This window comes from Nomascus leucogenys, chromosome 20 (genome assembly GCF_006542625.1).
Source record: "Nomascus leucogenys isolate Asia chromosome 20, Asia_NLE_v1, whole genome shotgun sequence".
Classification (NCBI taxonomy): domain Eukaryota; kingdom Metazoa; phylum Chordata; class Mammalia; order Primates; family Hylobatidae; genus Nomascus; species Nomascus leucogenys.
The window spans coordinates 16261433-16287153 of NC_044400.1; the positions used below are offsets into that span (position 1 = coordinate 16261433).

Genomic DNA, 25721 nt, shown 5'->3' on the forward strand with positions numbered 1-25721 from the left:
GTAGAGACGGGGTTTCATCATGTTAGCCAGGATGGTCTCGATCTCCTGACCTTGTGATCTGCCAGCCTCGGCCTCCCAGAGTGCTGGGATTACAGGTGTGAGCCACCACGCCCAGCTATTATTTTGTATTTTTTAGTACAGATGGGGTTTTGCCACGTTGGCCAGGCTGGTCTCAAAACTCCTGACCTCAGGTCATCTGCTCACCTTGGCCTCCCAAAGTGCTGGGATTACCAGCATGAGCCACTGTGCCCAGCCTTTTTTTTTTTTTTCCTGAGACGTCTTGCTCTGTTGTCCAGGGTGGAGTGCAGTGGTGCAATCATAGCTCACTGCAATCTCAAACTCCTGGCTCAAGCCACTGTATGTACATACTACATTTTCTTTATCCACCTGTTGATAGACACTTGAGTTGATTCCACCTCAGGGTTTCTTTCTGAGGGTGATGAAAATGTTTTAAAATTGGCTGGGCGCGGTGGCTCACGCCTGTAATCCCAGCACTTTGGGAGGCCGAGGCAGGTGGATCACAAGGTCAGGAGATTGAGACCATCCTGGCTAACACGGCGAAACCCTGTCTGTACTGAAAAACAAAAAATTAGCCGGGCGTGGTGGTGGGCGCCTGTAGTCCCAGCTACTCGGGAAGCTGAGGCAGGAGAATGGTGTAAACCCGGGAGGCGGAGCTTGCAGTGAGCCGAGATCGCGCCACTGCGCTCCAGCCTGGGTGAAAGAGCGAGACTCCGTCTCAAAAAAAAAAAAAAAAGAAAATGTTTTAAAATTGACCATGGTGATGGTTGTACACATTTGTAAATACACTAAAAACTACTGAAATGTACATATTAAGTGAATTGTATAGTATATAAATTATATCTCAATAGAGCTGTTTAAAAACAAGATAAATAAGAACATGGCAGAATGAATAAAAATGGTGCATACAGTAGTCACCCCTTATCTGTGGTTTTGCTTTCCTTGGTTTCAGTTACTCTCAGTCAACCATGGTCCAAAAGTATTAAAAATGCCAGAAATAAACTTTATAAGTTTTAAATTGCATGTCATTATGAGTAGCATGAAGAAATCTCATGGTGTTCTGCCCAAGATGTGAATCATCCCTTTGCCCAGCATATCCATGCTGCCTGTTAGTCATGGACACTGTTTGCTCCTGACATTTAGCTATCAACACTGTCACGACTTGATGATCTAGATCACCTGAAGCAAATGATCCTCCTCCTGACATCCTGTTGGAGAGTCAATAGCAGCCAAACACTATGTCACAACGCCTACATCATTCACCTCACCTCATCACGTATGCATTTCATCATCTTACATCACCACAAGGATGAGTACATTTATATGTATGTATGTGTATATATTTACTTTATTATTTTATGGAGATAGGGTCTTGCTCTATGACCCAGGAGTGCAGTGTTAAGATTGTAGCTCACTGTAACCTTGAACTCCAGGGCGCAAGTGATCTTCCCACGTCAGTCTCCCTACAGGTGTGCACCACTACACCTGGCTAATTTTTGTAGGTTTTTTTTTTTTTTTTTTTTTTGAGACGGAGTCTCGCTCTGTCGCCCAGGCTGGAGTGCAGTGGCGCAATCTCGGCTCACTGCAAGCTCCGCCTCCCAGGTTCACGCCATTCTCCTGCCTCAGCCTCTCCGAGTAGCTGGGACTACAGGCGCCCACCACCACGCCCGGCTAATTTTTTGTATTTTTAGTAGAGACGGGGTTTCACCGTGGTCTCGATCTCCTGACCTCGTGATTCACCCGCCTCGGCCTCCCAAAGTGCTGGGATTACAAGCGTGAGCCACCGCGCCTGGCGGTTTTTTTTTCTTTTGGTAGCGATGAGGTCTTGTTATGTTGCCCAAGGCTGGTCTCAAACTACTGGCCTCAAGCGATTCTCCCACCTCCGCGTCCCAAAGTGTTGGGATCACAGGCGTGAGCCACTGTGCCAGGCCGATGTACAATATTTTGAGAGACCACATTCCTATAACTTTTCTTACAGTATATTGTTATCATTGTTCTATCATTAGTTATTAATCTATCATTGTGCCTAATTTTAAATGAAAACTTTATCAGAGGCATGTATGTATAGGAAAAAACATAGTACATACAGGATCCAATTCCATGGTTTCAGGCATTCACTGGGAGATCCTGGAACATATACCCTCTGGATAAGGGGGACTACTGTATATGAAAGGTATTTACAAAATCCTATCGTATGAAATTACCCACGAAAATGTCGAGACTTAGGAAAATTAATAGCATGGGAAATTCCACATGAAAATATATCGCCATCATGTGTCTTTTCTCTTTATGTTTTTGTAAATATTTCATGGCTGCTATTTCAAATTATTTTTTAGATGGGAGAATAGGAACAAGTGTATTCTTCTCAAGCAATAATTGATTCGTTTGAAAAGCAAGCCATACATCTACTGCAGCTTTTAGTTACTACTAGAAGCGATGTCTTTGAAAATTTATGAACAGTTGTCAAGGTGTGTTAAGTCATTTGGTTTTCTGCCTTTTTAAACCACCTGACATCTTATTGTCAATGGCAGTTAAGCAAGCTTCCTAAATTTAATAATATTACTTTATAGACATGTGCTCTATTCACTTAAAATGCTGTAAGTCATCAATAAAATCCATTTGTGAACTATAGCAGCCTGAGTATCAAACATTTATTCTTCTGAATTGAAGATACTGGAGCAATTAACACAGAACAAACACATTTAAAACTCACTGGTCCCACTATCTGAGAAATGGTCTGTGACAACTAAGTAAATCTCACTATGACTTAAGCTAAACTTAATCAGCCTAGCAGAAAAATAAATGGAGAAGAAAATTTAAACTATTTTCAAAGGTTACTAGGTTACTCCATGTTTTTTTTTTTGCATCTTTATTTGGATTCTTATGTTAATAATAGCACTGTTACAATTTGCTTAGCCACAATTTAAATTCTGGGGTGGATTATCTTTGTGATAAAATTTTAGAAGTGGAATTTAAAAGTATAGCCATTTTGCATTTTGTTAAATATCCCGACTGATTTATAGAAAAATGGGCTTGATATGCCTAGCAACCAGCAATGTTTAAACGTCTCTATGCACAGTATTGCTAACTATATGTTTTAGCCTAGTTTTCGTGTTAAAGTTGCCTTAATTCTCATTTTTTGGATTGCTGGTAAGACAACATTTGCCCATGTGAAAACTTACTATCAGTTTTCTTCGAGTAACAATTTATCTTTATGGATTGTTTACTTGTAGTCTCACTGTTACCATCTTAGAACATAGAGAAGTGATAAAAATGTTCTACATAATAAGCTCTTATTAGGCATACTTGTCACATTTCCCCTATATCTTGCTTCTTTCCTTTGAATATTAGTCTTAATATAGCTGTAATGGATTTCTGTATTTACAAAACTTTAAAACGTTCTTCTACTCTGATAATGTACTTGATATCTTGACTAATTCACTGAGAAAAGCAATCAGAAGAGAATTTCTCTTGCTGCCATATCTATCCACCTACCCATATCTGTATCCTTATACTCTCCTTGTCCTCGTTTATTGCCCATGAAATCCTCTGCACTGCTATCTAAGGCTAACCTGCTTCTATTTTTGTGGTGGCTCTCACCCTCCCTGGGGACCTTACAACTCTCTCTCTCTCTCTCCTGTCCCTTGTAGAGGCAAATCTTCTGTATCTACTGAGCCTTTCTCTTCAGCATACAAACACATGCATCTTTCTTTCAATTAAAAAAGGATCCTCTGGCCGGGCGCGGTGGCTCAAGCTTGTAATTCCAGCACTTTGGGAGGCCGAGGTGGGCGGATCACGAGGTCAGGAGATCGAGCCCACGGTGAAACCCCGTCTCTACTAAAAATACAAAAAATAAGCCGGGCGTGGTGGCGGGCGCCTGTAGTCCCAGCTACTCGGAGAGGCTGAGGCAGGAGAATGGCGTGAACCCGGGAGGCGGAACTTGTAGTGAGCCGAGATTGCGCCACTGCACTCCAGCCTGGGCGACAGAGCGAGACTCCGTCTCAAAAAAAAAAAAAAAAAAAAAAGGATCCTCTGTCTTGACTTCATCCTCTCCATATACGAATCCAATTCAATGCTCATCCTTATGAAAGCAATTCTCTTCAAAGGCTGTCTTTATTTATTGTCTCCAATTCCTCTCCTCACATTGTTAGCTTTTTTTCTCCTAAAGTCTTCTTCATATTTAGGCCTCTCTTCGAATGATTTTATTATTTTCCGGGGTTTGGAATATCTATCTATCTATCTATCTATCTATCTATCTATCTATCTATCATCTGGTGTAATATTGTTTGGATGTGTGTCTATCTATCTGAGTGTAATATTGTTTGTATGTATGTATGTATGTATGTATCTATCTATCTATGAGTGTAATATTGTTTGGATGTGTGTCCCCACCTAAATCTCATTCACAATGTAATTCCCAATGCTGGAGATGGGGCCTGCTGGGAGGTGACTGGATCATGGAGGTGGTTTTTTTTTTTTTCCTTTTTTTTTTTTTTTTTTTTTTGAGACGGAGTCTCGCTCTGTCACCCAGGCTGGGGTGCAGTGGCGCGATCTCGGCTCACTGCTAGCTCCGCCTCCCAGGTTCACGCCATTCTCCTGCCTCAGCCTCTCCGAGTAGCTGGGACTACAGGCGCCCGCCACCATGCCCGGCTAATTTTTTTTTTTGTATTTTTAGTAGAGACGGGGTTTCACCGTGGTCTCGATATCCTGACCTTGTGATCCGCCCGCCTCGGCCTCCCAAAGTGCTGGGATTACAAGCGTGAGCCACCACGCCCGGCCGGAGGTGGTTTCTAGTGGTTTAGCACCATCCCCCCTTGGTACTGTACAGTGAGTTCTCATGAGATCTGGTTCTTTAAAAAGTGTATGGTGCTCCCCCCATTCTTCTCTTCCTCGGGCTCCAGCCATGTAAGACGCGCCTGCTTCCCGCTTGCCTTCCGCCATGACTGAAGTTTCCCGAGGCCTCCTTAGAAGCCACTATGCTTCCTGTAGAGCCTGCGGAGCTGTGAGCCAATTAAACCTCTTTTCTTTATACATTACCCAGTCTCAGGCATTTCTTTACAGCAATGCGAGAACAGACGAGTACAGAGTGCTTAGAAATATATTACAGTTTAAATTAAGTGTAATAACAAAATAATTATCTATGTAACTTCATTCAGACTGGGAAACAGAACATTGCTAGTATCTTAGAAGTATCCTTGCCTTGGCTGGGCGCGGTGGCTCATGCCTGTAATCCCAGCATTTTGGGAGGCTGAGATGGGCGGATCACGAGGTCAGGAGATTGAGACCATCCTGGCTAATATGGTGAAACCCCGTCTCTACTGAAAATACAAAAATTAGCTGGGCGTGGTGGCGGGTGCCTGTAGTCCCAGCTACTCGGGAGGCTGAGGAAGGAGAATGGCCTGAACCCGGGAGGCGGAGCTTGTACTGAGCCGACATTGTGCCACTGCACTCCAGCCTGGGTGACAGAGTGAGACTCTGTCTCAAAAAAAAACAAAAACAAAAACAAAAACAAAAAACAGAAGAAAAAAAGAAGTATCCTTGCCTTCCCGTCTCATGCACCTCTAATATCAGAACCCCCTCCTACCAGTTTTGTGATAAGCACTTCCTTTTTTTTTTTTTTTTGAGACAGAGTTTTGCTGTCACACAGGCTGGAGTGCAGTGGCACCATCTTGGCTCACTACAACCTCTGCCTCCCAGGTTTAAGTGATTCTTATGCGTCAGCTTCCTGAGTAGCTGGGATTATAGGCATGCACCACCATGCCCGGCTAATTTTTTGTTTTTAGTAGAGAAGGCGTTTCACTATATTGGTCAGGCTGGTCTCAAACTCCTGGCTTCAACTGATCTGCCTGCCTTGGCCTCCTGAAGTGCGGGGATTACAGGTGTGACCCACTTTGACCTGTACTTACTCGCTTTTTATTTCTTGTATAATTTTACCCCATATAATGTATCCCAAAAGAACATAGTTAAGTTTTGACTGTTTTTGATCCTAAATAGAGTAATAGATTATTTTATGACTTTCTTAATTCTCAGTATCATATCTGTGAGACTCAACCAATTAGATACAAGTAGTTGTACTTTAGTAATTTTCTTTGTTGTATAGTAGTGTCTGAAATGAATACATCAAAATATACTTACACATTCTATTCCATTTTATTTGGATTACTTCCAGTATTAGGCTAAACATTGTTGCTACATTCATAAACATGTCTCTGATACATATCTGTCAAGGTTTTTTTAAAAGCAGATGCTGGTAAACTTTTTCTGCAAGAGGCAGCTAGTATATATTTTAGCTCTGAGGAACACATGGTCACTTAGGAGTTAAAAAATAATAATCCTTTAAAAATTTAAAAACCATTCTTAGATTGTGGGCTGTAGTTTTCTGACATCTGTTCTAAGATATAAACCACAGGGAGTACAAATCTTCCACATCACAAGATGGTTTTGGGCATAAAGGTTTTACGTGTATTTTGTTGGGATTGCAGGAGTATGCTACCACATCCAGCTAATTTTTTGTATTTTTAGTAAAGATGGGGCTTCACTATGTTGGTCAGGCTGGTGCAACATAGTTATTTGGACTTTCTTTTTATTGTTTTTTTGTTTCCCCCCAATCTCTCACCTCTGGCTGAAAGGAGTTTTTAGTCATTTGCTTTTTAAAAAAAATTTTTTGATTAAATTTTAACATTTCAGTATGACTCTGTAACAGGTTTTACGATCAGTTAGTTCAAGTCTACCTTTATCCCTCCATTAAATGCCCTGTGGCCTATCTTACCTTACACATTCTTACTCTTGTTTTTAATAATTTGTTAGTTTTACAGTATTTCTTTTCACTTTATCTAAAACTAGTCTTAACAAACTATTAGAAAAGAAGGCTAGGCAAGGTGGCTCACATCTGTAAACCCAGCAGTTTGGGAGGCTGAGGTGGGAGGATTGCTTGAGCCCAAAAGTTCGACACCAGCAGGGTAATACAGCAAGATCTTATCTTTAAAAAAAATTAAAAAATTAGCCAGGTGTGGTGGCATGCACCTGTAGTCCCAGCTACTTGGGAGGCTGACGCAGGAGGATTCCTTGAGCCCAGGAGGTTGAGGCCTCAGTGAGCCAGGATCACACCACTGCATTCCAGCCTGAATGACAGCAAGAACCAGTCTCTAAGAAAAAATTTAAGACTCAGATTATTTTATAGTTTTACTGAGGTATAATTTATAGAAAATAAACTGCACATAAAGTATAGAATTTAAAGAGTTTTATGTATATGCACATCATGAAGCCTCACCAAAGTTGCCTTGTGTCCCTTTGTGGTCCCACCTTCCCTTCTTCCCCATAAACTCTTCCCAGCCTCCTGGCTCCAGGCAACCACTGATCTGTCTGCTGTCAACAGAGATTAGGTTGTATTTTCTATAATTTAATATCAATGGAATAATATGGTTTATATACTTTTTTTGGCCTGACTTTGTTTTCTTTTTTTGCTCAGGATAATTATGAGATTCATCCATGTTGCTGTATCAACAGATCATGTTTTTTATTGCTAAGTAATATTCCACTGATGAATATACCCTGGATTGTTTATCCATTCACCTGTGAGTGGACATTTGGGTTGCTTCTAGTATTCATTTTTCTTAAATACTTGGAAGTGGAATAATTGGGTTAGATGGTAGGAGTATGTTTCACGTTTAAAACAAACTGTATCCCCAGGGGTTGGTTTGAGAATTCTTGATTTATTATACACACAAGTCCTTGTCAGAAGGACAAAAATATATTTGGTTTTTAAGCCTGTATATTGCTTACCTTTTATTTGTATTCTTTTGTGTACCACCAATTTCCATTTGGTATCATTTTCCTTCTGTCTGAAAAACTTGCTTTAACAGTTCTCACAGTGCGGGTTGGCTGGCAATTAATTCAGCTTTTGTGTGTTTGAAATCTCTGTTTCTGAAAAATATTTTTACGGGTATAGAATGCAAGTTTTCTTTCTTTCACTTCTTCAAATAAAGACGTTGCTCCACTGTCTTCTGGCTTGTATTGCTTCTAAGTCGGCTGACATTCTTAACTGTGTTCCTCTGTATGCAATGACTCTTTTCCCCCTCTGGCTGCTTTTAAGATTTTCTCTACAACTTTTTAAGATGTTTTCTTCACATTTCTTTTGCTTGGATTTGCTGAGCTTGTTGGATCTGTGGGTTTATAATTTTCATCAAATTTTGAAAAACTTCAACCATCACTTACTCAAATAGTTTTTGTTCCCTTTTCTCTCTTTTGAGGATGCCCGTTACACATGAATTAGCCCCTTAAGAGCAATGATGCTTTGTTAATCATTTTCCCTCTCTGATTTTTATACTGGGATTGTTTCACAGTCAGTTTCAACTCACTGATTTTTCTCCTCATTATTAGCCTTAGTTTCCTGATTCTCTGCATTCTCAGTAATTTTTGATTGGAGACATGTAATTTCTGATTAGAGTCAAGACTAAATTGTGAATTTAACCTTGTTGGGTGTTGGATACTCTTGTAATTTCTAACAGTATTTTTGAGCTTTGTTCTGGACCACAGTTAAGTTGTCTGGAAGTATTTAATTCTTTTGGGTTTTGCTTTTATGATTCTTAAGGCAGGACCACAGCAGCCTTTTGTTTTTAAATGTTTTTGGGGGGGGCAGGCAACAGGAAGCTTAGAGCCAAACAGAGCAGCCTTTAATCTAGGACCAATTTTCCTCCACATTGAGATAGTGTCCTTTTAAGTCCTCTACTTGTTGCTTCCTGTATTATGAAGTTTTGCCAATGGCTGGTAGGACTACAAATGATTACTGTCCTTGGGTGAGTTCCAGGGATTGTTTGTGTCTGCTCCTTTTGAGTGGTTCTTTTCCTGGCCTCAGGTAGTTTTTGCAAACATATGCACCAATCTCTTCAACTAAGACTCAAAGAGGTCCCTCCAGAGATCTCTAGAGCTCTCTTCTCTTCAGCACTCTGTCCTGTAAACTCTAGCTACCTTGGCTTCCTAAAGTCCCAACTCCATACCCTAACTCAGAGACTCTGGTTGGGTTTCCCCTCCCTGAGCTGTGTCTGGGAAACATTCTTGTGGCACTAAGCTGGGGCAATCCTAAGACTCACTTCTTTTGTTTCTCCCTCTCAGGGTTTACTGTTCTTCAATGTCCCAGGTCCAATATCTAGAAACTATTGTTTCACATAATTTCTGGCTTTTTGGTTAAGGTAGGAGGATAAATCCAGTCTATATTACTCCATTTTGGCTAAAAACAGAGGTCAGGGTGATGCAAGTTTTAAAGATCCTTTCTTCAATATCCCTCATATTGGCCCTGATACCACGTAAGATGCCAAAGTCAGCACACTCCCAAGACCTGGAAATTATTCAAAAAATAAAATACACAGGATATGCTAGAGGGACACTTCTAAAACATACCTCTTCTACCCTGTAAATTGGGTTGGCCTATCTCAGGGGACTGCTTGTTATATAGGTTGCTTGTGGCCTCAAGAAATATCTAAAACAGCAAGTTTGGTAATAGCCATTCAAAATCTTAGGCAGTTAAAATAGTCACTGGATTTTTAAAAACAATTTGGAAAAGTTTAAAATTTACTTGAGGAATAAAAGCTGTAAAAATCTAAACTGAAGAATAATTCAAAAGTAGGCAGGGAAGATTTATCATTCCTTTTTGTCTCATATTAAATTTTTTTTTTTTTTTTGAGGCAGTTTCGCTCTTGTCCCCCAGGCTGGAGTGCAATGGCGTGATCTCAGCTCACTGCAACCTCTGCCTCCCGGGTTCAAGCGAGTCTCCTGTCTCAGCCTCCCGAGTAGCTGGGATCACAGGCGGGTGCCACCAAGCCCGGCTAATTCTGTATTTTTAGAAGAGATGGGGTTTTGCTATGTTGGCCAGGCTGGTCTTGAACTCCTGACCTCAGATGATCCACATGCCTCAGCCTCCCAGAGTGCTGGGATTACAGGTGTGAGCCACTGCACCTGGCCTAAGAGTTCTTTTCTCCTTTATATAAGTTCTTGCTCTTCTAGTTTTCAAAGTGGTTACATCTTTCCTCTTTTTGAATAAATACTATGACCTTTTGTCCATGATACTTCATGAACCATCTAAACTTTTATTTTTTTCTAAAGAGTCCTTTTTACTTTCCCACATACTATCTCAAAGGTTATAAATGACCTCTTCTGGTCACATCCAGTGTTTTTTATTCCCTTTAATGGTCTTCAACTCTCTTCCTTCCTCACCCCCCACAACATCTGACTATTAACCTTTGACATCTCCTTGTATGTTGGCTTCCACATTCTTTTTTCCTAAGTTGTTGGTCTTCATTTGTGACCACTGCCTCTTGGTCTATTTTTTTTTGCTGGCTATCAACTGTCTAGTACAGGAGTTGGCAAACTATGGCCTATAGGCAAAACCCAGACCACTGCTTGCTTCTGTATTGCCTGCAAGCTAAGAATGGTTTTTACAGATGAACACCTGAAATCAACTTGATGACAAAGAACACTAACTTTGAACCCCAATTAAGTAAAATATTATCTGCCACCCAAAGTAAATCCATTGTGCTCATTATTATATTTTGAATTTTAGCAATAAAAATTTATGGAAACTTATTTTTCCCCTTGTTATATAAATACCTAAATAGAATCCACAATTCTGTATTTTGGCTTACAAAGCCTCAAATATTTCCTATTTGGCCTGTTTCAGAAAAAGTTTGCCGACCTTAGATCTGGTAGGTATGTTAAAGTAAACGATACCCAAATAACAGTTACACTGATTTTCAATCCCAACACGTACTGCTGCTAGTGGGGCATTACCCATTATGATATCTCAAATCTTCCCTTAATCCTCACTTAACATAAGATATTTGTTTCTTCTTTCAACGTGCACCCCAGATTAATCCCCCTCCTACTGCCACTACCACAGCTGAGGATGCCACTACTTGATGCACGTAACACGATATCCTTCTGTCTGGGGGTTCTTTCCACTTCAAGTTCACTTCAAAGACTGCTACTGGGCTAATTTTTGGTCTTTTTTAAAGAGTCTCAAACTAATTTCTTTCTATCCTAACCTAAAATTCAGATGCTCTATGGAAAAAAGTTTAAGCATAATGTTTATTTTTTTCTGAGACGGAGTCTTGCTCTTTGGCCCAGGCTGGAGTGCAATGGCGTGATCCTGGCTCACTGCAACCTCTGCCTCCTGGGTTCAAGTGATTCTCCTGTTTCAGCCTCCTGAGTAGCTGAGAATACAGGCATGTGCCACCACGCCCAGCTAATGTTTGTATTTTTTAGGGTTTTGCCCTGTTGGCAAACTCCTGACCTCAGGTGATCCACCCACTTTGGCCTCCCAAAGTGCTGGGATTACAGACGTGAGCCACTGCACCCGGCCAAGCATAATGTTTAATAAGACAAGCAAGCTGCAGAATAAAAGATTCATAAAGACTCCACATGACACAGATAAAAACAACACTGATCTCCACCTTAGAAAAAATGGCTGGGTGTGGTGGCTCTTGCCGGTAATTCCAGCACTTTGGGAGGCCAGGGCGGGCAGATCACTTGAGGTTCAGGAGTTCGAGACATGCCTGGCCAACATGGTGAACCCCGCCTACACTAAAAACACAAAAATCAGCCAGGTGTAGTGGCGGCAGCCTGTAGTCTCAGCTACTTGGGAGTCTGAGGCAGGAGAATCACTTGAACCCGGAGGGCAGAGGTTGCTCAGTGTGCTGAGATCGCACCACTGCCCTCCAGCCTGGGCTACAGAGTGAGACTCCACCTCAAAATAAAAAAACAAAGCAACAAACAAAAACTCTAAATAGTGATTATATTGGTGTATAGTGACTGCTTTCCAGAAAGAGCAATGGAGGTAGAATTTTACTATTTAACTTCAGATATTTATATATGGTTTATTTATATATTTTTGAGACAGAGTCTTGTTTTGTTGCCCAGGCTGGAGTGCGGTGGCACAATCTCGACTCACTGCAGCTTCTGCCTCCCAGGTTCAAGCTATTCTCCTGCTTTAGCCTCCCAAGTAGCTAGAATTACAGGGGCCCACCACCATATCCAGCTTATATATTTAATTTAAAAAGAAAATTTCTTTACTTCTGTTTTTTTTGGAGGCAGGGGTTCTCTCTGTTGGAGTGAAGTGGTGTGATCTCAGCTCACTGCAGCCTCAATCTCCTGGGCTCATCCCACCTCAGCCTCCTGAGTAGCTGTGACCACAAGTATGCACCACCATGCCCAGCTAATTTTTGTATTTTTTTGCAGAGATGGGGTTTTGCTATGTTGCCTAGGCTGGTCTTGAACTCCTGAGCTCAAGTGATCCACTCACCTTGGCCTCCCAAAGTGCTGGGATTACAGGCATGAGCCACCATGCCCAGCCTAAAAGAAAAATTAATAATGGAGTTTTTATAAAGTATAAAATAAAATGTTAAAAAATTTGATTGCTAACATAGTTCATATATATGTATGCACACTGAAAAATGACTTTGGTGAGGTACATCAAAATTTATCAGTGATCATTTCTGGGTGCTAAGATTGTAGTTGATTTGTCATCAAACACTTGAAATTTCAAATATTTTCAAATTTTCTACAATGACTATGTAGGTTTAACCAGAAAGACCTAAACAAGGTACACAGAGGAAAGACTGTTTTAATAGACAAAATACAGACATAAGAGAAGTATTTTTCAACAACAGAAACTCATTGAGAGGCTGAGGAAGCACCACAAATACTCGGTGTGATCAATTATGGATAAAGAGGTTTTTTCATGAAGTGTTGCCTCTCCTATTCCTTAAAGGTACCTACTTAAACAATTTAAATCCAAAGTATTACTATTATCACTCATTTTGGTGAGTTCACAAAAATGAAATAGCTACAGCACCCTTTTCCCTTCTCCTTTAACATTTTTTGGTGAATAAAACAATTTACTAATAAATTTTGCTAATACACACATGCCTACAAAAATGGTAAAAAACCAAAAACCAAAAACCAAAAAAAAAACCAAAAAAACCCCAAAAAATAACCCCTTTTATATCCACTAAAGAAATGAATGTTCTGAAAAGGCAATGTTTTAGCAGTGAAAGTAACTTTTTTTCTTTTGCATTTTATTCCTTCAACAGTATCTTTCTTCATCTATTCTGTTAGTGCTACAAAATCATACATAGGTTATCAGTGCAGATATGCTGTAGAGTATATTGGTTTGCTCAGTTTAAAAAATATTTTTCTTGGTGTAAAAACACTTAACACAAGATCTATCCTCACAGAGTTTGAATTGTATAATACAATATTTATCTGTAGACAAAGTCTTGTGCAGCACATCTCTTGAACTTATCTTTCAAAATCAAAATCTTATTTCTTATTACATATTATTTCTCTAAGCTAAATGTTAGTAACTTCATTTTTAATAATGAGAGAAGTAAAACTTTACCAAAAGATATAGTTCAGATTGACAGACTTATTATCAACAATTATTTCAAAGGATAGCTGAAGCAAACAAAAAACTGAAAATGTAAAACTAGAAGCCTAGGAGAAATAAAGTGAATACGAGAGGTATCACAAGTAGGACAAAAGGGACACTAGAGAAATACTAGGATACAAAAATGAGGAAAAACAGACTGTGGACAGAAAAAAGGGAAAAAGACTTGAAAGTAGGTTTTCTTTTTCATAATTTCATAAAGATTCTGTGAAACATTTTTTAAAGGTTCTTAAAAAAAGGCTACAGTCTTTTCAAGTTCCTCTCTGTATGCTACCCCTTTGAGAATACAGATCAAAGAAAAAGGTATTATCGTTTTGAATTTCAAGATAAAAATAGCGAAAATGAAAGGCAAAATAGGAGAAAAACCAGGAAAAATGAGAGCATTTTGAAGATATCCAACTCACTTGCCCACTTTTGAAGACTGCTGGTATCAAACTAATTTTCTCTCCACGCTAAGGACTGAGAAAAATCTCATGAGTTGTAAAATTAGTGTCCCTGACTAGTACTTTGCTTGCTTAAAGTGACAGTACATGTTGACTTAGGCTGTGCTCAATCTTCGTAATGATAAGTAACAACACAATCCAATCCAAACACAAAGTTGCCTCAGTGAACTGAAAGTTTGAGCTGAAAGTAGACATATAATTCAAGTTCTACCTTTCTACACAAGGAACCTCTGTAAGAAAACGATTTTGCTAAGCAACCCAAGCTAAGTAAGACATTTTTCAAAACAAAGACTCACTTTATGTTCTTACAGGAATCTTATTCCTTACAATCTTGTAATAAAATGAAGGCTACTACAGTCCATTTAGCATCTAAAACATAGTAAGACTGTATGGATCAAGACCCTGTAACCTAGAGTTTAAGATACACTTTCCATCTAAGATCTAGAAATTTATAAACTTGTTGCTATGTAGTAATTTATAGTTTTATGTCAGGACACTGGATTTCAGATGAAAATCTACTAATAAACAGTGACAGACATCATGACTTTTCTGCTGATGTGTAAAGTTTTACTGGGCTATAGCTACTTGTGGACAGCTGAAGGCATGAATAAAAACCAGACTGAAGGGCTGGTTAGTGTAGGCCAGAGGGTTTCAATTCTTGGCGCCCACTAGAATCACCTGGAGGGCATTAAAAAATAATGTTGCTCAGGCTTAAGATCAGGGCCAGACCAATTAAATCAAGACATATAGGGTTGAAATTTCATAGTGTCTACATGTAAAATAAAAACAAATACATACTTATCCTTTTTAGAAGGACACTGTGAAGACAAATGAGATTCTAGAAATGTAAAAACTCTGCAGTACTTCTTTTTGAGAGGGAGTCTCGCTCTGTCACCCAGGATGGAGCGCAGTGGCACCATCTCGGCTCACAGCAACCTCTGCCTCCTGGGTTCAAGTGATTCTCCTACCTCAGCCTCTTGAGTAGCTGGGATTACAGGTGCCCGCCATCACACCTGGCTAATTTTTATATTTTTAGTAGAGACGGTGTTTCACCATGTTGGCCAGGCTGGTCCCCAACTCTTGGTCTCAAGTGATCCACCCGCCTCGGCCTCCCAAAGTGCTGGGATCACAGCCATGAGCCACTGTCCTTGGCCCTTCGCAGTATTTCTTGATAACAAAACACTATTTGAGAAGTGTTTACCATTTTCCTGACCCTGGGTAACATGATCATGAATTTCTTTGGCTTTCAGTTTCACAACAACGCTGTCCAGTCTGCTTTTTTAAAAAAACTTGGTTATCATATTGAGAAGCCAAGAGAAAGGAAAAAAAATCCCCCAAAACAGGAAGATAAACTCGTTCATCATCTCATGAATCCAACAATCCAGCTGCCTTTCCATCTTTTTCATAACTTTGTCATGTATTTCGGATGTTACTTTAGGACTTTCTAGAGTGGCCTCACATATACATCTGTGAATTTCCTCTTTTTCTGGATGTACTGTATTGTTGATTCATTAACACTGAACTGATGGCCAGTACCAACTCATGCTTGAACACACAGCAGAGCTTTCTTGTGCTGAGTAACACAAGACAGAAAATCAGCATTGTTTGGGAGCCATTTCAAACAAAAACCAAAAAAGTGTGAACAACGTGGCACTAAATAGACTGAAAAGGACAATTGTTTATAATAGAAGAACTGAAACAGGGAGGCAGCATGTGCCTTGTTTGACCTCAGATGGGAATGTGCTTGCCTGATGACTCAAACTTTTTTGCCACACTGAACATGTCCACAAATGAAAAAGAAAGTACAATGAGTATCAATTTAGGGGTTACAAATAATTTCAGCAAATAGGCAAATTTGCAAATACAAAGTCTACAAATATTGAGAACCTACTACACATATTTTTCTTTATGTAACTGAAAATTAATGTGATTTATTTTTCATTTCTCTGCTGAGTGTTCTTGTAAAAATGTAGACTTCAAATTCAGTGAGGTAAACAAAAAGATAACTTTTCTTAAACCCAAAAAGGTAGTGTCTTTGAAAAAGTATTGGTTTGATGAGCCAGAAAAGAACAATGACGTAGATTCATGTTACACAGAAAACATATTAATCAGGAAAAAAGTCACACTAAAAAAATTCACATCTTACTATATTTAGTCTAATTGGGAATAACAGCCAAAATAAAAATATTTGTTGCTTTAAGGATAAACTAATGATTCTGTATGGTTTCTTCAAGCTTTCATACTTGCTTTTTGGAGAAGTATTCACTCATTACAATGATCTGGAACAGAGCTTAGAAACAGGTTAAGTGCTAAAGACATGTGAACTATTAAAACGGATGTCACAAATCCCGCAAAGACACCATAACTGTTTTTCTTTTTTTGTTTGTTTTAAACACGGGAGCTACCCTTTTAATAAAATTTCAAGTGTATAACACAGTATGACTATAGGCAAAATGTAGTACAGCAGATTTCCAGAGTTCATTCATCTTGCATAAAAGAAATGTTATATCCACTGAAGAGTAACTCTCCACCTCCCCCTCCCTCCAGCCCCTGGCAATGACCATTCTACTCTCTGCTTCTACAAGTTTGACTATTTTATTTTATGTATTTTTTGAGACAGAATTTTGCCCTGTTGCCTAGGCTAGAGTGCACTGGCACTATCTCGGCTCACTGCAACCTCTGCCTCCCAGGTTCAAGTGATTCTCGTGCTGCAGCCTCCAGAGTAGCTGAGACTACTGGCACCACCATGCCTGGCTAGTTTTTGGTATTTTTAGTAGAGATGAAGTTTCACCATGTTGGCCAGGCTGGTGTACACTCCTGACCTCAGGTGATCCACCTGCCTTGGCCTCCCAAAGTGCTGGGATTACATGTGTGAGCCACTGCGCCCAGCCAAGTTTGACTATTTTAGAGGTCATACTGTGGAATAAGGCAGTATTTGTCCTTCTGTGACTGGCTTATTTTACTCAACATAATGTCCTCAAGGTTCATCAACATTGTTACACATGGCAGGATTTCCATCTTTAAAGGCTAAATAATGTTCCATTACAGTACATATATAACCTTTTTTTCTTTTTTGAGAGAGGGTCTGGCTCTGTCGCCCAACCTGGAATACAGTGGCGTATCATGGCTCGCTATAGCCTTGACCTCCCAGGTTCAAGTTATCTTCCCACAACTCAGCTTCCTGAGTAGACTAGCTTCACAGGTATTTGTCACTACACCCAGCTACTTTTTAAATTTTTTGTAGAAATGGGGTCTCCCTATATTGCGCAGACTGGTCTCAAACTCCTGGGCTCGAGCCATCCTCATGCCTTGGCCTCAAAAAGTGTTGGGATCACAGGAATGAGCCATACCCGTATTTTCTTTATCCACTCATACACCAATTGACATTTAGGTTGTTTCCACATCTTGGCTATTGTGAATAATGCTGCAATGAACATGGAGGTGTAAATCTCTCTTCAAGATACTGATTTCAATTCTTCTGCATAAATATCTAGAAGTATTTGGAATTGTTGGATCAAATGATAGTTCTATTTTTATTTTTTTTAGGTATCTCTGTACTGTTTTCCATAGCAGCTACACCATTTTATATTCCCAACAACACTGTTACAAGGGTTTCCTTTTTTCCACATCCTTACCAATACTTATTAGCTTTTGATTTTTTTGATAATAGCCATTTTAACAGGTGTGAGGTGATATCTCATTATGGTTGTGATTTGCATTCCTCTAATGATTAGTGATATCAAGCATCCTTTCACTGGCCTGTTTGCCATTTGTATGTCTTCTCTGGATAAATTTCTATTCAAGTCCTTAACCTTTTTTTTTTTTTTTCTGAATTGTAGGATTTCTTTAATATTTTGGATATCAGATATACAGTTGGAAAATTTGCAGTTTCCATATACAAAGTTCTAGACATGTAATTCCTCCCACCAGTCCTGTAAGGTATTATTTCTGTCTTACAAATGAGAAAACAAAAGTACAAATAAATAACTTGTCCAAGGTCACACTGGCTTGAAGACAGGTTTTTATGATTCCAAAGCCCATTTTTCTAACCATATCATGCCACCTAATAACTAATGTTTAAAGGCATGAGTTTTAGTTATCTGAAAAATTAGCTTATTGGACCAGCATATTCCCTGGTATCAGATCAGTGGGATTCCATGATGAAGAGTCTCAATGAATATAGCACGTATTTAGAGAAATTTCTCAGATAAATATGTGAGAAAACAGCAGAAGACTAACCAATCAGTCATCAGTTACAAGTACAGTGTGGTGAAATAGACAAATACAAGCTGGCGGAAAAAAGTTCGGTATATCAGTTGTAATATTAAATGTGAATGGATTCTCCCATCACATGTCAGACATGATGTGCTCCTACAAGAAACCAAAACCAAGTTGTACACATTTTATATTTAAAACTATTTATAAACTCAATTTGAGTGTGTGTATGTGTGCTATTTTGTTCATGTTGCCGTACCATATCTGTGTTAGTATATGAATAAGCACAAGGAGAAAAGTGAGGAAGGAAGGACAGAAACCAGGAGAGAAACACGGGTTAACTAGAGTGTGTGTGTGTGTGTGTGTGTGTGTGTGTGTGTGTGTGTGTGTGTGAAATGGTCCAGTGGTAGGGTAGGGAGAGAGAAGCAGGTTAGGACAATAAAAAACTGCCAGGATGACATAATCTTATTTATATAAAATTATGTTTGTCAAGAAATTAGAAAAACAAAAAAGGATGTTTTACACTAGTATTTACTAATCTGATGTTCCTGATATATTATTATAAAAAAAAATGCAGGCCGGGCACAATTGCTCATGCTTGTAACCCTAGCACTTTGGGAGGTAGAGGTGTGAGGACTGCTTGAGCCTCGGAGTTTGAGACCAGCTTGGGCAACATAGTGAGACCCCATCTCTACCAAAAATATAAACAATTAGCTGAGTGTGGTGGTGCGTGCCTGTGGTCCCAGCTACTTAGGAGGCTGAAGTGGAAGGATCACTTGAGCCTGGGAGGAGAAGGTTGCAGTAAGCCATGATCATGCCTCTGCCCTCCAGCCTGGGTAACAGAGTGAGACACCTCAAAAACAGAATAAAATGGAAAAAGAAAAAAAAATGCAAGAGAATGTGTATTTCACTAAAACTCACCACCCAATTCCTATATATGAGTATTTATGCCTGTATTGTTTGTGTAGCCAGGAGGCCAATGTGACAGAACATACCTTAGCCTGTGAATGCTGGTTACCTGGGGATGGGGGGTGGAGTAGGGCATGTTGATTACCTTTCCCTTTACACACCTCTGTATTACTTCACTTATATTAACAGCATTATTTGTTTTGTAATTTTAAAAATTATTGATGAAAAATTTAAAAAGCATAGAGAGGTTACAAAAACAAAATAAAATTGAGTCCAACAGTTAATGACATCTATGTACATACATGCATGTGCAAGCTGGCCTTTGACATTTAAGAAATATGTTCGGCCGGGAGCAGTGGCTCAACGCCTGTAATCCCAGCACTTTGGGAGGCCAACGTGGGCGGATCACGAGTCAGGAGATCGAGACCATCCTGGCTAACACGGTGAAACCCCATCTCTACTAAAAATACAAAAATTAGCCGGGCGTAGTGGCGGGCGCCTATAGTCCCAGCTACTCGGGAGGCTGAGACAGGAGAATGGCGTGAACCCGGGAGGTGAAGCTTGCAGTGAGCCGAGATCGCGTCACTGCACTCCAGCCTGGGCAACAGAGTGAGACTCCGTCTCAACAACAACAACAACAACAACAACAAAGAAATATGTTCATTCAGTATAGATTTACCAAGCTCTGACTCTATGCTAGGCACTGTGCCAGGTGCTTGAGTATGTATGTATGTATGTATGTATGTATTTATTTATGAGACAGAGTATCACTCTGTTGCCCGGCCGCCACACCCAGCTGGTGCTTCAGTAATTAGATCAACCCTGCTTTTCATGTAAATATACTGAAATATGTAGGATAAAATATAATTTATATAAGCCACTAAGTCTAGATTTCTGAATTGCCTCTATTCATTAGCCCTTAGATGGTAATTCAACTACCTGATTAACAAAAATTACCAGTAGTTGACTTTTTAAGGGATGGTTCCAAGTAAACTTGAAATATTATGGTGATCTGTCTACTAAATATTGCCCAGCAGCAGAAATGACATTTTCTGTAAAGAATGCTGCTGTTTTAAAAAATTAATCAGTTAATTACGAATTTTTTTTCACCCAAAGAGATCTTTAATGAATTCTGTTTCTGTTTTGTTTTTTTTTTTTTGTGATGGGGTCTTACACTCTGCTGCCCAGGCTGGAGTGCAGTGGCACGATCTCGGCTCACTACAACCTCAACCTCCCAGGTTCAAGCAATTCTCCTGCCTCAGCCTCCCAAGTAGCTGGGATTACAGGCACCCACCACTGCGCCTGGCTAATTTTTGTATTTTTAGTGGAGACAGGGTTTCAACATGTTGGCTAGGCTGGTCTCAAACTCCTGACCTCAAGTGATCTGCCTGCCTTGGACTCCCAAACTGCTGGGATTACAGGCGTGAGCCACTGCAGCCAGTCACAGATCTTTAATTAATTCTGTACATGACTTGATTTCCTACCAAGTAACTAGTCCAAAATGCACCAAGATAAGTCTGACAGAATACACATTCCCTGCTTCATGTACAACCCATTCAATTTCTCACATTGGTACTCTATACTCGGAACAGATCAATGCTAGTTTGTCACATGGTGACCAATCACTACTGTTAGCTTACACCTACCTTATTTCAAGTTTATCTGCCTCATTTGGGTCACAGCTCCAAGCTATGGGTAATTCCAAAGACTTTTTTTTATTTTGTTGAGGCAGTTTCCCTCTGTTGCCCAGGCTGAAGTGCTGTGGTGCAATCTGAGCTCACTGCAACCTCTGCCTCCCAGGTTCAAGCGATTATCCTGCCTCAGCCTTCCAAGTAGCTGGGATTACAGGTGCTCGCCACCATGCCTGGCTATTTTTTGTATTTTTAGTAGAGCTGAGGTTTCACCATGTTGGCCAGGCTGGTCTTGAACTCCTGACCTCAAGTGATCCACCCGCCTCAGCCTCCCAAACTGCTGGGATTACAGGCATGAGCCACCATGCCCAACACCAAAGACTTTTAATCAAGATTCACATTGGAGGTTGTTGGAGAATCTCATCTATCTTTTAATTTCTGTGCTGCAGGCTATCCCTCGGGCCAAGGCTAGCTCTTAAAAATATTTTATTTTCTTTGTGAAGCAGGCCCAGGGACTAAAACCAAGGATCTTTCCAAAGTGTAGTCATCAGCGCCCACTTGACAGCTTTTGGATTCTGCCCTTATGCTTAAAATAAGGCTCACTATAGAGGCAGGAACATAATTATGCTCTCTCACCTGTATCCACACTCTTATGGCAAGCTCTCTCACAAGTCAAGCACACACAATCTTTTTTGTTTCAAGGGATTGACAAGTATAACAAACGTGAAAAAGTGTGAAAGCCTAAGCCATCTTATACAGGTTCTTATAGGCTTGATATCCTTCCCTCATGAAAGCCCCTCTTCCCAGTATGCAGGCCTACAAAGGTAAATTAATACCCATCTCTCAGCCTCTGCCCCACATAGAAATGATGACTTTGGTAATATTCTCTGATAAATAAAAAATTAAACTTTGGTTCAAAAAGTAGATAATTCATCAATTTTCTCGCGCCTTTTTTCACCCTACTTTAGCACAGATTTCTGCCTCTAACTGACAGTTTGGAAACTGAATTGGCATTCTAGATCCCAAACTTAGATTTATCAGGGTAAAAAACTCAGATGTGGAGTATTTTTTCCTTATTTATAAAATTTAAACTCAGACAACAAATGGGAAATTTAACCAAGTACATATTTCTATTTTCATTGTGTAGCAGTTTTGCCTCAAAAGAGCTGGGATTCAGTATGATATAAAATTGCAAGGTTGCCTGAGAGATTCACAACTAATTTGCCATTTAAAAAGCTTGGGCCAGGCCGGGCACGGTGGTTCACACCTGTAATCCCAGCACTTTGGGAGGTCTAGGCGGGCAGATAACTTGAGATCAGGAATTCGAGACCAGGCTGGCCAACATGGTGAAACCCAATCTCTATTAAAAAAACAAAAAAAAAATTAGTGGGGCATGGTAGCATATACCTGTAATCCCAGATACTTAAGAGGCAGGAGAATTGCCTGAACCCGGGAGGCAGAGGGTGCAGTGAGCAGAGCTTGCACCACTGCACTCCAGCCTGGGCAACAGAGTTAGACTCTGTCTCGGAAAAAAAAAAAAAAAGCCTGGGCCTCCTCCATCATGTACTGAAACACTGGCAGCCATCAAGATGGAAGGAGAGAGAAAATATACGAGTTCCTCTTGGGGGAGGGTGAGTTCTGATAAACTCAGAACCAAGCCCCCCTTTTCCAGTGCAACAAAGTATGTCAATCCCTTCTCTACCCCCACATGCCATCTGTAACCATAACTGAATGACAACTTATTTATTTTTTGTGTCAGAGTTTTGCTCTTGTTGTCCAGGCTGGAGTGCAATGGTGCAATCTCGGCTCACTGCAACCTCTGCCTCCCAGGTTCAAGCGATTCTCCTGCCTCAGCCTCCTGAGTAGCTGGGATTACAGGTGCCCACCACCATGCCTGGCTAATTTTTTGTATTTTTAGTAGAGATGGGGTTTCACCATGTTGGCCAGGCTGGTCTTGAACTCCTGACCTTAGGTGACCCACCTGCCTTGGCCTCCCAAAGTGCTGGGATTACAGGCGTGAGCCACCACCCCTGGCCTAACAACCTCTTATAAATGATAGTAACTTAGATCCCCATTCTTTAAAGGAGAACAGCTGCCCCTCTGGCAACCTCCCAGGTGAAACAGAGGGCTAACCTAATCAGCCTGCCAAACTTAACTGGCTTTGCTTGCTTTTAATCGATTACTTTTAGCTAATCTTAAAACTCCCACTAGCAAGTCATGTGGCCAAGCAATATATAACTAAACTCCCACTGTTTTCCTTATAGATAACATTTCTGACTGTGGGTAACTATATAACAGGTATTTAAAGCTGTTTTTCAGGATCCAGGGGGCAGCTCATGTCCAGTCCAAGCTGGTTGAGATCACGAACCCTTCAACTAGGCCTGCACAGGTGCCCAGAGAGTGACCCTTTGGCGTCAGAGGGCCTAAAACTCCACCTTCAGATCATGCTAACGCCATTTTCTGCACACATGTCCTATGAAGAACCATGTAGCTTCATTATGCTTGTGCAGAAACCCCAATTACCTCATCTTTCCAACCTGCCAATCACCTTTCCCACCCATCAATCACATTTTCTCACACTTTAGACCACCCTACTTTCTATTCCATAAGTACCCACAAGCCCTATTTTCAGAGGCAGATTTGAGATTTGTTCTCCCATCTCCTTTCACAAGCAGCCTTGTGAATAAAATATTTTCTCTTTTGCAAAACCCACTGTCACAGTGATTGGCTTGCTATACGCAGGCAGAATGGACTTGGTTGGTAACACATGGATGCCATGAGAATAAATGAATGGTTTGGTAATACATTCTGAACGATGAACTAAAGGGACCCAATTCAATGAAAGATTAGTATTTTCAACACATGGCTTGTCAGAGACATTTCTGCTCATGGAATACTTCATGACTTGCTTTAATGTAGAACTACTATCATTTACTTCTCTTTTTTTTTTTTTTTTTTTTTTTTTTTTTTGAGACGGAGTCTCGCTCTGTCCCCCAGGCGGGAGTGCAGTGGCGCAATCTCGGCTCACTGCAACCTCCGCCTCCCAGGTTCACGCCATTCTCCTGCCTCAGCCTCTCCGAGTAGCTGGGACTACAGGCACCCGCCACCACGCCCGGCTAATTTTTTGTATTTTTAGTAGAGATGGGGTTTCACCGTGGTCTCGATCTCCTGACCTCGTGATCCGCCTGCCTCGGCCTCCCAAAGTGCTGGGATTACAAGCGTGAGCCACCGCGCCCGGCCTATCATTTACTTCTCTTATATGCCTTCCCTCCCTTAATGATGAAAAATGAGCTTCCCAAAGCCTGAAATATTCCACCAAGATATTTCACTGCTAAAATTATACACAGGAAATACAATTTTTCCAGACCCCTATAAAAACCTTAAATATTACACTCCAACTGTTACTCCATTTGTGTGAGTAACAGAAGATTGGCCTAATTTTTAGGCACAAGAGAGATTTGACTTGTCTTTAGTTTTTGCATGGACTGCTTTCCTTGTACTGATTTTACTGAAAGAAATATACATATATATTTTTTTGGAGACACAAGTTCACTCTTGTTGCCCAGGCTGGAGTGCAACGGCGCAATCTTGGCTCACTACAACCTCTGCCTCCTGGGTTCAAAAGATTCTCCTGCCTCAGCCTCCCGAGCAGTTGCAATTACAGGCGTACGCCGAGCAGTTGCAATTACAGGTGTACGCCACCTCACCCAGCTAACTTTTGTACTATTAGTAGAGATGGGGTTTCGCCATGTTGGCCAGGCTGGTTTCGAACGCCTGACCTCAGGTGATCCACCAGCCTTGGCCTCCCAAAGTGCTGGGATTACAGGCGTGAGCCACTGTACCTAGCCGAAAGAAATATTTTAAAAAGTATACGGTATTATAGTTTTTTTCTATTCTACATTAGAGAATGTTCTCAAGTAATGCCCCTTAGTCAACTTTAAAACTAGCAACACACCATAATCCTGGTAAACAATGAGAAGCTGGAAGATTAGGTTACTCAGTCATACTCACCTTAAATTATTTTGTTGACCAGGTGGAATGACACTATAGTAAACAGGCATTCCCGTTGTGGGCATCGATCCTTGATTAGACTGATTAGGGAACATAACAGGCTGTTGATAAGTCTGATGGGGAATTCCTTGAGAACCTTGAGGCAGTGAAACCTAAAATTTGAAAGACAATTTCAAGAGAAAAAGGTTTTTTTCAAAACCTTGCAAATGTTTAAGTTTTCAATCTCCATAAACTTTATTTTTTTCGAGACGAAGTCTTGCTCTGTTGCCCAGGCTGGAGTGTAGTGGTGCAATCTTGGCTCACTGCAACCTCTGCCTCCTGGGTTGAAGCAATTCTCCTGCCTCAGCCTCCTGAGTAGCTGGAACTACAGGCATGCGCTACCATGCCCAGCTAATTTTTGTATTTTTAGTAGAGATGGGGTTTCACCATGTTGGTCAGGCTGGTCTCGAACTCCTGACCTCAAGTGATCCGCCCACCTTGGCTTCCCAAAGTGCTGGGATTACAGGCGTGAACCACCATACCCAGCAGCCTCCATAAACTTTTAAAGCATGAGCAATCAGAAATAAGCTAACACTGCCAGCAGGCTTTCCTGTTAGCCACAGCACTACCGCTTTATTTCTATGTCAGCTATTGCTTCTGGCTAGCATTTGTAAATGTATGTACTGTAGGCTGGATGCATTAAATTATGAAAAGGTTAAATTATGAAAAAGAAACTTTCCACATAAGGATGGCCATTTGGTATAGAAAGAGTAACACAGTTTACCTCAGGTAGAACTAAGTAAAAATCAGGCAAGATGGCAGTGAGGTGCAATGGGTCAGAAAAAGTGAGAGCTTTGGAGTTTAAAGTACCTACACGTGGTATCAGCCGTCTATCTAAGTGATACTGGGTAAGTGACTATTCTGAGGCTCCTTAGCTTCTTATCAGAAGAAATGGAAACACCACCTCCATTATAAAGGAGGTATTATTTCCATTATGAGATAGCACAACTAAAGGATCTAGTATAGTAGGCATTCAGTAAACAGTGTATCTTTCAGTTCTGTTTTCTATATCATCTA

General features: G+C 40.5%; 1 protein-coding gene across 21 annotated transcripts in view; it reads right to left on the reverse strand.

Moving 5' to 3' along the window:
• R3HDM1 (R3H domain containing 1) overlaps positions 1-25721 on the reverse strand; it is a 198949-nt gene that overhangs the window by 22095 nt on the left and 151133 nt on the right. For 20 of the 21 annotated variants that reach the window (XM_030801265.1, XM_030801250.1, XM_003267601.4 and 17 more), the window contains one exon: positions 24666-24817. In XM_030801265.1, coding sequence (XP_030657125.1) covers positions 24666-24817 — 152 coding nt within the window. Of the gene's footprint in view, positions 1-7542; positions 8181-24665; positions 24818-25721 lie in introns of those variants that run through there. The other variant, XM_030801267.1, reaches the window with a different exon arrangement.